Source organism: Toxoplasma gondii, chromosome Ib (genome assembly GCF_000006565.2).
Source record: "Toxoplasma gondii ME49 chromosome Ib, whole genome shotgun sequence".
NCBI classification, from domain to species: domain Eukaryota; phylum Apicomplexa; class Conoidasida; order Eucoccidiorida; family Sarcocystidae; genus Toxoplasma; species Toxoplasma gondii.
In genome coordinates, this window is record NC_031468.1 from 112,747 (window position 1) to 128,349 (window position 15,603).

At 54.8% G+C, this 15,603-nt stretch overlaps 1 protein-coding gene across 1 annotated transcript in view; it reads left to right on the forward strand.

Moving 5' to 3' along the window:
• The window catches only part of TGME49_207480 (GCC2 and GCC3 domain-containing protein), a gene marked incomplete at both ends in the record, with an annotated part of 47,531 nt that overhangs the window by 20,079 nt on the left and 11,849 nt on the right, over window positions 1–15,603 (forward strand). Inside the window, 14 exons of the mRNA XM_018779393.1 lie at window positions 1,505–1,754; window positions 2,458–2,911; window positions 3,715–3,854; window positions 4,169–4,245; window positions 4,621–4,670; window positions 5,212–5,353; window positions 5,584–7,424; window positions 8,117–8,430; window positions 9,168–9,847; window positions 10,947–11,176; window positions 11,604–12,049; window positions 12,312–12,430; window positions 13,303–13,948; window positions 14,280–15,063. Coding sequence (XP_018638512.1) covers window positions 1,505–1,754; window positions 2,458–2,911; window positions 3,715–3,854; window positions 4,169–4,245; window positions 4,621–4,670; window positions 5,212–5,353; window positions 5,584–7,424; window positions 8,117–8,430; window positions 9,168–9,847; window positions 10,947–11,176; window positions 11,604–12,049; window positions 12,312–12,430; window positions 13,303–13,948; window positions 14,280–15,063 — 6,173 coding nt within the window. The remainder of the gene's footprint in view (window positions 1–1,504; window positions 1,755–2,457; window positions 2,912–3,714; window positions 3,855–4,168; window positions 4,246–4,620; window positions 4,671–5,211; window positions 5,354–5,583; window positions 7,425–8,116; window positions 8,431–9,167; window positions 9,848–10,946; window positions 11,177–11,603; window positions 12,050–12,311; window positions 12,431–13,302; window positions 13,949–14,279; window positions 15,064–15,603) is intronic.

Sequence of the window (15,603 nt, forward strand, 5' to 3'; positions counted from 1 at the left end):
CTTCGACGCGTTTCGTCCAGTGTCTTGCAGAGATATTGTATGTCTGCCTAGGATACAGGATCTGCCCTACGTGATCTAGCCATGCCCTGTGCTCTGCACTCAGTGCCGGCTTCCTTCCTCGACCGGCAGATTCGCACTATGGGTGTTCTTCTGTCTTCCCCAGCGCAGTGCCTACGGATTCATGTCCTCCGGGCAAGTTCTGTGGAGGCGGCGTTGCCTCCGCGAACGCCGCGACTGCCTGTCCCGAAGGCTTTTACTGTCCAGAAGGAAGCGCCGTTCCGTTCGCATGCAAAGCCGGACAGTATTGTCAAGGCACAAGTCTCGTGGAGCCCTCAGGACCGTGTCAACCGAACACCCACTGTCCGGCCGGCACAAGTGAACCTGAAGGGTTCGCTTGTCCGCGAGGGAGCTACTGCCCAGGAGACACAGATCCCCTGCCATGTCCCCCAGGAACGTACAGCGACGTCGAAGGAATCGCGTCTGTTGACCAGTGCAAGCGGTGTCCTTCAGGCTCGTAAGTGCGAACTCTTAACTTCTTGCGACCCTCCGAAGTCCTCCCCTCCACCCATGAAGATGTCTCGCATCAGTTTTGACGCCCCAGGTGGGTTTGGGGAGGAGGGGGGGAATCACGGAGCACTGTCTAGTTCCAGTATGAATGAAGAGGTCGCGAATCTACCGGAGAACAGTCGCTGCTGACGAGGCGAGAAACGCGACGCGGGTCACAGCGTCAGAGAACTCTTCATTTTCCACGTCTTGCTCTTCGCGAAAACGAACCTTGATGTGGCGAGAACAGGAAGCGCAGAGACCGCATGTTTTTGTCAGCAGGAAGTTCGTTCTGGGAAGGACGCAGGTGTCTGGACAGTCTAGAGCGGGACATTCCTGTCTAGCCTGCCGACCGACTTCTCTTCCTTCGTCACTTGTGTCTCTTCGTTAGAAACGCATCTGCTTTCATGGCTCGACAGACCTGCGCATGTCTGCAAGACTATCGTGACACTCCGAGCTTGTGTGATGGTTCAGAGCCGTTCTCGTGGGTTCCACCTTACGGCCTTGATCTCTCTGTCTTTGCAACAAGGTTGTTCCCTACACTGCGCTTGGCGTCGAGCGAGGCTCGCCTGGGTGGCTCCATTCCTGACAAGAGGCAGAAAAGGAGATATTTTGTGTATGTGCATGAGCCTGCGGGATGCTGGTTCGCTGGACATGTTCTCCCAGACAAGCCATGTGGACCGTGCGCCTGTTTCAGACACTGGTCGCGCCACTCCGCAGCCTGATGTTTGTCTCCCCCCTTGGAATCTGAGAGGGGAGGCTTCTGGGTCAGAACCGGGAGACGAATCAACATGCAAACCAAGAGTATACAATTGAGTGCTCCAGTTCTGAGACTTCACGCACTCGCAAATGCCAAATGCGCAAGAGGCGTCTGATACATGCATAAATAAATACATATATATATATATATATATATATGTATCACTGCATGGCCAGTTAGAATGTGGAGCACTTTGTTCAGGTACTGCTCCTCGCCAGGACTCGACGCCCCCAGTGGCCTGTGCACCGGGGGGTACTTCTGCGAGGAGGGGACGGTTGATCCGAGACCGGTCGGGGGTCTTTGCCCAAAGGCTCACAAGTGCCCTCCGGGGGCCTCAGCAGCCGAGGCATGCCTCGTCAATGAATGGCAACCTCTCAAAGGCCAGACCGACTGCCAGCCCTGTCCAGCGGGATTCATTTGCGATGATACCGAGGCGACGCCCTGCGACGCGGTAGGTCAGGGAGCCGTTTCCTCAATAGCCACTCACGCGGTGAGGCCGTAGGCATCCCTAGCAGGCGGGGGTCGCAGCTGCATGAATACGACTCCTCCGTTTACGCGACAGGCAGCAACTCGGATGCTCTCTCTGTTTTGTCGTCAAGCGGCTGGCCCGCGATCCATCTCGGCGTCTCTGTCCTCTCCACGTTCTGTTGATGTGATCTTCGCGGGGCAAAGAAAGGAGAGTTTCGATCCACGCAGCCGCCACTCGAGCTAGCGACCTCTCCTCGCCGTCGGGCGTACTGCCCTTTTCCTTGAACATTTTTCTCCTAGACTCAGGCGCAGCTGGACCACTGGTTCACTCTCACCATACATACATATATATATATATATATGTATATTTATATATATGTTAGCATCGCCAAGCTGTCCGTTGTTTGTTTACACTCTGGCTGGCACTCTTTAGCATTATTCTTGTTGCAGAGGTGTCTTTGAACGTTCAAGAGGATGCGGAAACGCCTTTGCGACCCCGGTTGTTGTTTCCCCGATTGTTTTTGGGGCGCCAACTCTGCTGCACCTTCTCGCCTCTACCTTCCGCTCTTGAAACCTGCATACCTCTGCTGCTCGTTGTCTCCCGCTGCCACAGGGAGGCGACGTTGCGTCACGCAGGTCCCTGCCGAGTTCAGATTCTTCGAGTTCCTCTCTGTCTGTGTCCCCAGGGCTACTACTGCGATGGGGTCGACGGGACAAAGAAAGCCTGTCCGGTCGGTACGTATCAGCCGTTGCCTGGACAAACGTCGGAGGCGAGTTGCCTTCCATGCAAATCGGGATACGTCTGCGGGAGTCCGGGACTCGCGAGCCCTGTGGACAAGTGCCCCGCAGGCTCGTACTGCGTTGGAGCTTCTCAGCACCCATGTCCTGAAGGCTTCTACTGCCCCGAAGGAACTGAGGCGCCGTATCCCTGCTCCCCTGGCCATTACTGCCAAGGCGACGGCCTTGAAAGACCCACAGGCTTGTGCGCCCAAGGGCACTACTGTGCGAAAGGCGCAACGGTGCGGAACCCCACAGGCTCACTGGACATCGAGTTCTGCTTCACATCTCTGACCTCTGGAGACTGTCCCGCTGGCTACTACTGCCCAGAAGGCATTGCGTTCCCCGTCAGATGTCCACCAGGTATCGAAGTGAGGAGGCCGCCTCGTAGGGCATCGTCCTCAACCGAAAACGTTTGTAAACTGACCTGTCTCACTCAGACTGGAACGCTGCCGTGCGGTGACACTGCGTCCAGTGGGCCCCACGGTGCCGGGCAGGGAATTGAGAAAAGGAGTCCCAAAGAGAAAACGGACGAGAAAGGAAGGGGCGAAAGAGGAGACGGGCCGAGAGAGAAGGAGCGGCGAGGAACTGCCGCCCACGAACAAGGATTCAGTCTTTTACTGAACGACGGATGCGTCTGAAAGATCTCAAAGAAGAAGACAGAATCTGGGCCAAGAAAACAATGTATACACATGCGTTTTTAAGTCTGGGAAATAGACACCATTCGAGGTGTGTGGTATCGAAGGATTTCGCAAGAGGATCTGCAAAAAAAGCAAGACGCCCGAGACTTTGGATTGCCGTCCACGACAGACCGTGGCGAATCAGACGAACAGGAAATTCAGACGTCGAATGTCACGGAGACACATGACCTCACAGATCGGGGACAACAAGTCCGTCAGACGCAATTTTTGATGTCACGCATCAGGGCCTGACGCTATAGACACAAGAAAGGAAATTCGGGGACTTGAAGTCCCAGGTGACGACTCCGCGAAAGCCGAGAAACAGCGGCACGAACCGTGCCTCATACGCGCAATTTGATGACGCGTTTCCCGCGGAAAAAACGACAGAAGAAAGCCGTTGCACTCTGTCCACATCCGAGTACCTGTTGCATGCGGTGCTCTGGAAAGAATTTAGTCTCGCCTTTCCGTCTGCGACGATCCTATCAGGCACCTTCTCGGCCGGACGCAACAAAGGAGCTCTTTCCGACTGTCAGCCCTGCACTGCAGGCTTCTATTGTGGGGGCTTCGCGCTCACAGCCGTTTCGGGACCCTGTCTAGCCGGTTTTTACTGCCCGGCTGGTGAGAGGGTAAGCGTGTGAAAGGCGAAAATACATTCGAGGCTCCAGCGCCTTCGAGATCTCGCGAGAAAAGACAAAACATCTTTGTTTCGCACTCGTGAGGCAAACGTGATGGCTGGGAGGGTCCCTCTTACTCGATCGACAACGATCAAAGCTTCGACTGTTTGACCTGCCAATTCCTCAACAATCCAGGACTCGAGGTCTAGTCCCGATCGAATCCCTGGGTGGGGAGATGGAATGCCCGCGTACTCTTGCAGAGACGGATTCTGTTCTAGAGCACTGTCCCTCGTATGGCTCTGTGCCGTTCTTTCTTTCTGCTTCAGACGCCGTACGGACATCCCTGCCCTAAAGGCAGTTTCTGTCCAGCAGGAGCCCCAGCTGCAGAGGACTGTCCCGAAGGGTGAGAACGCCACTCTGCTGCTTTTTCGCTTTCTTGTGGACCGCAGCGCGTTTCGCGTTCCTTTGCTCCTTTTCCTTCTTTCCTGACGCCCTTCGTCTTACTCGTCTCTCCGTTCTCCTCGTATGGCATCCAGTCTTCCGAGTTCTCCTCAGCATACCTAATTTCGATGGGGTCAGCGGTGTTCGCTCTGCGTGTGAGTTCTTGGGCTGGCTGGTACGTCACATCGAACGAAAGGAATCGGCTGCCAGAAGAAAAGGCATAGACGCTCCGCTTCCGCAGCACTGGAGATAGAGGTCTGTAACGCAGCGGCACCGGCTCGAGACACACGTTGTCTATGTGACGTCCGTGTCTCTGCTCCCTTTGATTTTGTCTCAGACTCTACCAACCTGCAGAAGGAAAGTCCAAGTGCCTCACCTGTATTGACGGTAGGCATGTGTACACGAAACCTTTGTGCGACCGCCAACCGATTTTATCTTCTCGCCCACGCTTTCACCTCTATTTTAAATTATAATATATATATATATATATATTTGTATATATATATATATATATATTTGTATATATATATATATATATTTGCGTGTGTCCAAGTACGTATACACATATAAAAGTGGACACAGCTATCTATCTATCTATATATATGTAATTACGTATATAGGAAGATATGTAGGGCGGAGAGGAATCGGAAAAGGGGAGCTCAAGCACAAGAGGAGAGAGGACGACTGGTGTTTCAGATAAAGAGACAGACACCACTGCACGCAAATATTCACTTCCTGTAGAGGGGTCTCTGGGTTTCCAGGAAGCATGAGAAGATACGTCAGAACATGCGGATGCGCGAAGGAAAGCATAAAAGAGCTTCAGCTATGTCTTTTCGTCTGTCGGCGTGTGTCAGGGTGTACCACACCATGCGGATCGCAGGTCATTCTGTTTGGAGGTTTTCACTTTTTATCTCTTCTTCGCGTTCAGGATTTATGTGCCCTGAAGGCAGTGCCGAAGTCACGCCATGCACCGCAGGCCATTACTGCGCCGCCGGAGTCGCCTTCAGATGCCCTGCTGGCACATACAGCCCCTCAACGGGAATATGGAAGGCTTCTCAGTGTCGCCCCTGGTACGCACTTGGAAAACGAAGGCGAAGAGAAGACGATCAAGACTGGTTCTGCATAACTTCACACATGCCTCGCTGCGTACATGCATCTGCGTAACGCTGAGTAGTTGAACCATCTATGAGCGTCACCTCAAACTCGCTCTCGAGGCTGTACAGGCCCTCCTGTGAACACTCAGGCGGCCGTTCTGTCTCCCTTCACCCGCTGCCTTCCCTCTTTGCGGTGCGTGTTTCAGCCCCCCAGGAAAGGTCTGCTCGGCGGAAGGAGCTCAGGACACAACTGCTGCGACGGCCTGTCCAGAGGGGCACTATTGCCGTCTGGGGGCCTCGGCGACGCCCGACAATGATCCGTCAACTTGCGGGAGAGACCCGACGTCCTGCCTGCCTGGCGCCAGGTGCCCATCGGGGTACTACTGCCCCCCAGATAGTGCCGGGGCGATTCCTTGTCCCCAAGGCACCACAGGGTCGCCTGAAGGTTCTTCATCCCCCACACAGTGCACTCCATGTCCCCCAGGCAGCTACTGCAGCGGGGCTGGAGCCTCCGGGGAATGCGATCCAGGATTTTTCTGCGAGGCTCGCAGTACAGTGGCCAGACCGACTTCTGGCATTTGCCCCATGGGTCACTACTGCGGTCGAGGCTCTGCCACAGGGACCGCCTGTCCTTCGGGGACCTACGCCGATGTCGAGGGTTTGGCGGAGTGCCTCAAGTGCCCCCCAGGCTTCGTATGCGCGGGGCAGGGACTCACCACGGGGACAGACGTCCCCTGCCCAGCAGGACATTTTTGCCCCGAGGGGACAGTCACTGCGCGCGAGTGTCCTGTGGGGACATTCTCGAGGTCGACGCATGCGCCTGACGAGTCTTGGTGTAGTCCGTGCCCGCCAGGGAAGTTCTGCGACTCCCCGGGTCGCGAGGCCCCCGCTGGGGACTGCCTGGCCGGGTACTTTTGCCTCGCAGGTGCGACCCAGAACAATCCGCCGACGCAAGACCCACCGGGGCCGAACGGGGAGTGCCCCAGAGGGTTCTACTGCCCCCCAGGCTCTTCGGCCCCGAAGGCCTGTCCACCAGGTACCTTCAGTGCGACGCCAAGGGCTACGCAGGTCCAGGACTGTGAGGTGTGTTTGGAGAGACACTTCTGTGGGGTGTACGGGCTCGAGGCCCCCGAGGGCCTTTGCGACGAGGGCTTCTTCTGTGGGGTTGGCCAGGTGTCCGCAAGGCCCCTGGGCGCAGGCCTCAGTGGGCTGTGCCCCGCTGGATACGCCTGCACAGGCGGCTTGAAAGCACCTTGTCCGGACCACTCGTACATGGACGAGCAGGGCGCAAGCGTGTGCAAGAGTTGCCCAGCAGGGCACTTCTGTGAGGCGCAGGCCCTCGCGCCCCAGAGGTGCCCAGCGACCTTCTTTTGCGAGACAGGAAAAGGCAAGAAAGCTTGTCCAGACGGCACCTACTCGGACGCGACGGGGCTCTCGGCGTCCTCAGAGTGCCTCGAATGTCCCACCACGAAGTTCTGCGCCAACGGAAGGATCCAGGACGCCTGCAGCGCAGGCTTCATCTGTGGCCTCGGCGTCGGTCCGACGGGGACGCCTTCTGGAAGCCCAGCCGACGAGCGTCCACCCCGCTACGCCGTCCAGCTCGGCGAACCTTGTCCCCGCGGGGCCTACTGCCCCGCCGGGATCGACGCACCCCTCCGGTGCCCCCCAGGGACCACCACGGCGTCTACGGGAGCAACTTCCGTGACGGACTGCGTAGGCTGCAGTCCGGGATTTTACTGTGCCGCAGTCAACACAGCGGCGACGGGATGCCCCAGAGGTCACTACTGTCCAGCGGAGGCGCGAGAGCCGCGCCCGTGTCCTGAGGGGACGTACAACCCCAGCGCCTACGCGGAGGCAGTCACGAGCTGTCTCGCCTGCGACCCTGGCTTCCTCTGTCCCGAAGGAAGCGACCAGCAACGCACGACCTGCCCCCTCGGCTTTTACTGCGAAGGTGGAAGCGCCCCGCAGGTCCCCTGCCCGGAAGGAACTTACGGAAAAGCGTCGGGGACGTCGAAGCAGGACGACGCATGTGGACTCTGTCCTGCCGGTGAGAGACGAATCTCGGGTGGCAAGGCTACACGCCAACACGGAGAGCACAAGCAGTGGACTTCTCGGGGCCTTCCTTCTTCACGTACAGACGCCAAAGCAGATCTATATGTATATCTATATATATAGATATACTTATTGATATATTAATACATAGATATTGCTTGAAAGATAGATATAGGGAGATATATAAATAGATACTGAGAGATATTAATAGATCTTGATAGATAGATGCATATATGAGTATGTGGACTGCGAATGCGGAGGGCCGGTGTCTCAATACTTTTCTCTCAGTGTGAGTGTACGCGTCGAGTGTTTGGTAGAGAGATAAGCGGCCGCGCGCAGCGTAGATGAGAGTGCCGCGACCGGGTCATGCTTTCGATGTCCAGGAAAGGAGAACGGAAGAAAGACCACAAGTCGCGTTCTGTCCTGACTTGTGAAACTCCTGGCTGTCATCCGTGGAGTCAGGGAAAAGGTCCTTTCGCCACAGACTGTGTTACCTCGCCTCGTTGACGTTCAGCCTTCTTCAGAAAGACTTGTGTGAATGGTCATATCCCGTACGCGCTGCCGAAGAATGTGGGTGAATTCGAAAAAACGCGTAGATCCTTGCTGTTCATAAAGAACTTTCTCGGACGTCAAAACACAGTCTCCTCATTGGCCGTTTCTCTCCCGAGCTCCCCTGCTCTCCCTTAGGCCACTACTGTCCTGGCGCCGACCATCCGTACGAGCCTTGCCCGGAAGGAAAGTTCTGCACTGCAGACTCCCCGAAGCCTGTGGCTTGTCCTCCCGGCTTCTACTGCCCAGGGGCGACCAGCGTTCCGAGCACCTGTCCCCTGGGCTTCTACTGTCCCCTGGGGACGTCCCTTCCCCTTGAGTGCCCCAACGGGTCTCTCTGCCCCGAAGCCGCCGCGCAGCCTCAGGCCTGTCCCGCGGGGACCCGCTCACGGGGCGTTCAGGCTTGTGCCTCAATCCCCACAGTCGAAGGGTGTTGCGAGGCTTGCCCTGTGGTGAGGCGCACAAACAATGGGGAGAGGAACGCATCGTGTGATGGGAGGAAGCTGAGAAGCGCGTCTCTGGAGTCGAGGAGAAGCATGAGTTGACTTTGCACGGCTTGCAGTCTTCACAGGATGGCAGTCATACGCGACGCAGGCGAACGCAGGTGTTGATGTTCTCCAGATCTGCATGCGTGCATCGTTTTACCGACGCTTCACAACTGTTCGTTGCGCAATGCTATAGAGGGTTCGTTCTTCTGTGGGACTTCATGCCTCACTCAACGCCGGTTTGCGGGTTCCACATGTCGTTAGAGACACTGACAACGTTCTGGGCGTTCCATCCTTCTCTCCAGATTGCATTTCCGAATCGGCCACAGGAACGTCGTCTCCTTACCTTTCTGTACGTTGTCTGGCGTCTCTGCCTTCCGCTCTCTCTCTCTCGCGCTTCCCCGATGTCTCCCGCGCTGCCTCCCTTCTCTGCCCGTGCCTTGTCGACTCTTTGTTCTCGCCTCGTCCATCTCCCATGCGGCCTTCCGCATCACTACGTTCCTCTCTCTGTTCTCGTTCGCCAGTCCACCAGCCCCGAATTTGCCCTCTAGAAGACCCCTCGCGGCCGCCGAAGCGCGTAGGTGCCTCGGACTCTGTCTCCAGGTTTCTGAGACCCCGGCAAGGCCGTTCGCCAGGGCCGGTTCACCTCGCTCCAGAGCCTGCGACGTCGCTTCTAGGCTGTGTTTCTTCTTTGCCATTCGCAGGGAACCTTTTCGTCTCGCGAGGGATCTGTGGAGTGTGCGCCCTGTGCGGCTGGGCATATCTGCGCGGGGGGCGCCTCGACTGCCCGGCCGACGGACGGAGTTCACGGATACATTTGCCCGCCAGGGGCCTACTGCCCCGCGGGGGCTCGCTCCCCAGTCCCCTGTCCAGCGGGTCGCTTCAACGCAGAGGCGGGAGCAGGCGACGAGGCGACTGGGTGTCTCCCTTGCCCTGCGGGGACGTTCTCCGACGAGCCTGGGGCGACGTCCTGCTCCACATGCGGGGGGACGTCCACGTCGTTGGAAGGCCAGCAGTCCTGCGCCTGTCTCGGCGCCGGCCGTACGTTTCAGAAGCAGGAGGGAACCTGCGTCTGTCGGAACTTCTACGAGTTCTACAGCTCGACGTTGCTGGCGCGCGGCGACGAGAACGAGGACTCTTCGCTCGACTGCCAGCCGATTGCCCAGGCCAGGTGTGAAAGCGCAGCGACCGTGCGGAATCTGCGCTTCTCCGGTGGGACTGGTAGTCGCCGCCTCAGGGCGGCCGACGGCGCATGCGTCTCCGAGAATGTATGCGAGGAACAATGCGGACCAGGCGTCGGCGGGATCTTCCTGGCCAACGTCGGAAAGTGCCAGTGTCACTCTGTCCAGGACGCTGCGCAAAAGGCATGCGACCGCAGGTGCAGGTGCGTCCGGGGATTTTTTGTCGTCAAACATTCATGCCAAAGACTCTTTCGGCCAGTGCACAGAGTTAGCCCTTGAAACACAAAAGAGAAACGAGTGAAGGGAAGTGATGAGAGGCAGAAGAAGGCCAGGGAAGCATTTCGAGGTCGACTCACAGCGCGAAGAGCGATCTGGAGAGAGACCGAGGTCGAAAACAAAACGGGATGGGTGGAAGGGCTGAGAAGAACGACTCAAGACGCTGGCGCCCTGCGCGCACAAGTCTCAGAGCGGATGTCGCGCGACCTTGCTTCTTGTCTCGTATGCAAGTCGATATTAATGCCTTCAAAAGCACATCTGTGGCCAGGACGATCTCTTAGCTTAGGCGCAGGTGAACAGCATTCTTGAGGGGGGAGATACAGCATTGCTCGACGATTCACCTGACCCAGCAAAGAAAGAAGCAAACGAACTAACGCCTTTTCATAAAAGTAGACGTTTCGTCTTATGTACGAAGTGTGTGTCAATTATCTCAAAGTGCGACGGTAGAGCGACGCCTGAGAGCCAGATTCATGTAAACGAGAGTCGACTTTCCCTGGGTCGTGGTAAGCGACAGGGCCTCTCTCCACGACTCCTTGCAGGTCCACATGCATGAATCTGTCAACATATCTCCGGCACTGTTCGTCTCCACAGACGAGTTTTTCACTGCAGTCTTCTGTTGCTCTTTTTTTTTCTACTGACAGATCCCTCCAACCACTCAGCTCGAAACGCAGTTCATCGTGTGGACGGTGACCCGTCCTCCCTACGAATCTCTCCACAACTGACTCGTACTTCTCTATGCGCAAATCGACAGATAGTTCTCTTGCAATTTCTCTCTGTACACACCTGTACAGATCCATACACATTTCTGCATATATATACATATATATATATACATATATATATATGTATATGTATATGTATATATATATATATATGTATATATATATATATATATATGTATGTATGGTCGTATGTGCAGAAGCATGCTTATTTATGCATGCACATATTTTCGCATGTGTTTTCTGCGCGATTTAAGTGTAGTTATGTAAATATGCAATCAGGTGATTTCGCGTTTTTTTTTCTCAGAGCTGAAGTGGCGGAGTTGCTGGTCGACGGGGACGCGTTTGCTTGCACGATGCCTGGTTCACCGACGGCGGAAAGAACGCCTGTGCAATCTTTAATCGACAGCAGCCGCCTGAAAGGGTCGGTTGCATGCAATCGCGACACAGACGCTTCAAGCGGGGCACCAGCGTGCCGTGTATCGTTTTACTTGCTCGATGAGACAGGCGTTTTCGGCACGGTTGGAGTCCCCGCAGGTAGGCAGGTCTCTACAGATCCGCAGTTCAGGTGAACCTCAGTGTGGAACGAAAGCCAAGCGAAGCTTTTCCGCTGCTCTGACACCGAGAGCCGGGGAAGTTGAACTCTGTATCAGCTCTACCTCCGGGTCGTGATCAACGCACCCAGAGTTCTCATCCCTCACGAGAACTCCGATATCAGTACGGACTCTAGGCCTTTCAGACGTTCACATGCGTAACGCGACAAAGGTCGAGACAAGGCAAAGTGCATGCGCATGTCAATATTGAGGCAGAGACGCGAGTCCATTCTCCTATATACACATATGTATGTGCATGTGCCTCTCTCTCTGTCTCTCTCTACCTCTACGTATGTATAAAAACAGATATGTTCCGAACTGTTGATGGAATATTTATGTTTTCCTTGGCTGTGAAACTGGCGTTTCTCTAGGTTTTCAAACGCTTTTGACGACGGCGGAGCACCCGCCTGCGACGGACGCCTCAAGTAGTCGAGTTCCCGCGCATGCCGACGCCTCGCAGCGAGAAGAGAAGCCAGTGGAACAGGCGACAAGTCAGAGTTGCGTTGTCCCTTCTTCGATGTTGTCTCCCCAGTTGGACCAGCAGAGAACTACTTGTGCAAAGGCCGAGGAAGAAGCGTTGTCGGCACTCGAGGAGGAACTTTACGGCCGAGAAAAGAACAACAAGATGGCCCTCATCCGCAACCCCACACAGTGTCTCCAAAAAGGAGACACCATCATTTGGATGATCGCGGGGGCGTTCCCCGTCTACCTGCGCAATTCGCTTCTCAACACAGCCGCCGAGTTCGACGCGAGTCAGTACCTGAAAGTGCAAGGCGACCTCGCGTACGAATCCTACGACGAAAAGAAGCCTGTGACGGTGAGGCGTAGAAGCGTTGCTCGATCGCTTCGTTTCTTCCGCGGAAAAGCGCCTTCACTCTCATGTCTGCAGCCTGCATCATTTTCCTTTTTCTCTCTATCATGATCGCATGTCGATCTATGTCCTTAGATGCGTATGCATGTGCAGTTCAGTGAAAACTCACGACATTTAGAGATGTCTTCACTTTCTTCTCTGCTCGTGCCAAGGTCACAGTTTTCTTTTGCGTCTCTGCCCTCTGTGTGGCTTTCCTCTCGCTTGCCAGTACTTTGCCTTTTCCTTCACAGTTCCAGGCCAGTTCGTTTTCGCCTCCAACGTGAGACAGTCGCACCAAGCGATTTTCCGCGTTCTCGACGACGGCGTCGCCTGCGACAACGACGCGCGGTGAGAGCAACGCGAAAGCACCGAGTCGCGTTCAGCGTTCCAAATCTGTTCGACAGGTTGCCCTCTCACCTGTGTCCGCGCATCCACTCAGAAACATGCATGCAGATGCACTTGAACGTCCGCTGAAAAAACAGTTCACCGCTGACTTGCCGCAGACCGCGGGATCTCCGCTCAGCGATGGCTGCTTGAAAAGGCAAACAGAAGCAGCCGCCGGTCCTTTGTCGCTGCACTCAACACCCACAGTCAACTTCTCAGGTACCGTTGCAGTTGCAGCGGCCTTTCGGCTGCAGCTAGTTAGAGATGAACAGTGCGTCGTTCTACTCGCATGTTACAGCTGAGCACTGGAGTGGATGCCCAGGGAACTGGGTCTCGCAGGACGACTGGTAAAAACCGTCGAATGCATGCAGTGGTCCAGACACACGGTGTGCGTTTCCTTCTTCTCTCTTGAGCGTTGTTGGCGCATGCGCAAACCTCGGGAGTTGTCTTCCGCGGACGCGACACTGGCCTTCTCGAGACGCACGCAAGGTTGGCTAGCTTGATCGTATGTTTCTGTGATCCACTTCCAAGTGGATGTTTTCTTGCCGGCCTGCGTCTGCCCTCGTTCTGCCCTCCTCGCCTCGCTCCCTCCACCTCGACACTACGTCTCCCTCCAGGCCCTCTGTCCTGCAAGGTTTTCCCTCTGCCGTTCGCCTTCGGCCTCTGTGGCGCTCCTTTTGTCTTCCTCTCGCTTGTCTTCCTCCCTCTCGCTGGTCTTCTTGCCTCTCGCTGGTCTTCCTCCCTTCAACGACCTTTCTCTGCAGCAAGCACTGTGCTCCACCATCTTCTCTTTTCTCCCGCTGCGTCTCTCTCCTCCCCCTTGACGCTGTTTGTAGGTTTCCTCACCCCACCGAGTTCGCCTCCCTCGCTGCGGCGGGCATCCAAATGCGCGACGATGTCCTTCTGGAGCCGGCGTTGGCGGACGTGGAGCTTCTCTTCTGGGGTACTCTCTGCATTCTTTTGACGTTCGTGGTTCTCGTCTCTTGGCTGCGAAAGCTGCAGTTCAACAAGAAGCAGCGCGAGTCCGTCGCCTCCGAGAGACTCGAGAAAAGGAGCGGTCGCCTCTCGGTCGTTGCGCGGAAACAGGCAGTCGCGCAAACGTTCGGCGTGCATGCAGTGGCGCACCGGACGCGAGCTGAAATCGAGAATCTGCTCAGTCATGTCATTGAGAGTGGAAGAGTCGTCGACTCCCGCGCGCGAGTGACGCGCCTCTCGCCAGAGGAACTCGAGGCCTTTCTGCTGGCTTTCCAAGACGCAGCTGACGCACTCGATGACTCCAAGGAACCTTCGAAACCGCCGTTCGACCTGCGCATGTTCGAGACAGCCTACAACAGACTCGCCCGCGCTCGTCTCGTCCTCGGCGAATACTTCAGAGACAGAAAGCTAGGCGTCACGCAACTGGGCATCGAGCAAGTCAAAATTCTTGACAACCTCCAGAACTTTGTCGCCCCCATCATACGGAAGGTCGACTGGAAACTCGATGTAAGGAAAACAGGCTTCCAGTCAAACAAGAAAAATCCTCACAAATATATATATATATATATATATATATGTGTATGTATGTATGTATGTATGTATGGATATGTGCTGAATATCGATATAGACAAATGTGCATGTATATATACATGCATATTTACATGTACTACATGAATTGATACATAAATACACATATATATATTTGAGTAACCTTGAATGCGTATATATATATATATATATATATACATATATATGTATAGAGAAATGATTTTATATGTATGTAGATATATATGAAGAAAATGTTGTGTGTGTATATGCTTGTGTTTTGTGTTCATAGGAGAGCAGTCAGCTTCAGAAGACGATTTCTGCGATGACGAAGGCATGTGAGAAGCTGGTGGATGAGCTGCGAGCGCCTCAGGCGTTTTTCGCTTCCGATGCGCTTGACGACTCTGCAGCATCGTCTTCTCGCGTTCAGCAGTACATGCTCTCCACGCCTTTCTCCCTGGAGAGAGGGGGGAAGAAGGCAGTCTTTTTGGCCTTGGCCGAAGAGGTCACCGGCGTTGTGTGCATGACGAGAGGAGAGAGTCCGACGTTGCCGGTGCTGGCGCAGTACCTGGAGGCTCTACGCGGAAGCTTGGAAGATGAGGACGAGTCCGAAGCAGGCGCCTCCGTATCGCTTTCAACCTTCGTTCAAAGCACGACAGACAGCTTGGAGAGTGCACTGGAGGAAGTCCTGAAGCACCGAGAGAGACAGGCTTCCCTTGACGTCCAACTCACCGAGCGGCCGTTTTCAGACGCCATCGCGCGCGCGAGGATCGCGGACAGATGTGAGCAAGACCTCTTCTCGCTTCTCCTCGACTGTGCGGAGGCGCTACTTACAGACTCAGTGCAGACGATGGCCGACGAGAAGGGCAGGCGACGCGACTCTGCGCGCGAGAGGCGAAGAAGCAGCAAGGCGGCGGGAGACGAGGGAGACGAACGCGCAGATGCCGGAGAGAGAGGACAGGAGACAGGAGACGACGGTCGGAAAGGCGAGAAGAAAACAGAAGGCATTCTCAGAGTTGGCGGAGGACAGGCAAGGCAGAGAGAAAATCCAGTGACTGAAATCCAAGAGGCAATACGTAAGACGTTTGCACCGCAGCCGCTGGGCCGCAAACACTGCTGTACGCGTTCCAGTGTCGCCCGAGAGGAAGAGAGCAAGAAAAGCAAATAATGGCAATGACGGTCACTGTTTGGCAGGACATGGAAAAAAACATACGGCGGCAACAAATGGCCGGGCCAACCCCGTCAAGTCTGGATTCTATTCATATATCTATATATATATATATATATATCTATATATATATATGTGAATAGATAGAAACATAGAAATAGAGAGAGAGATAGAAATAGACAGATAGAGATAGACTGATAGACAGATTGACAAATGAAAAAAAAGGTACAGATAGAGAGAGTGATAAATGTAGATAGAGATAGATAGACAGACAGGTAGGTAGATAGATAGTTAGAAACATATAGAGAGAGATAAAAATAGATAGAGAGAGTGGTAGATATAGATAGGCAGAGACAGATGGATAGAGAGACAGATTGATTGATAGATAGATAGATAGATAGATAGGCATCGGTAGAGAGAGTGATAGAAATAGGTAGAGAGAGTGGAA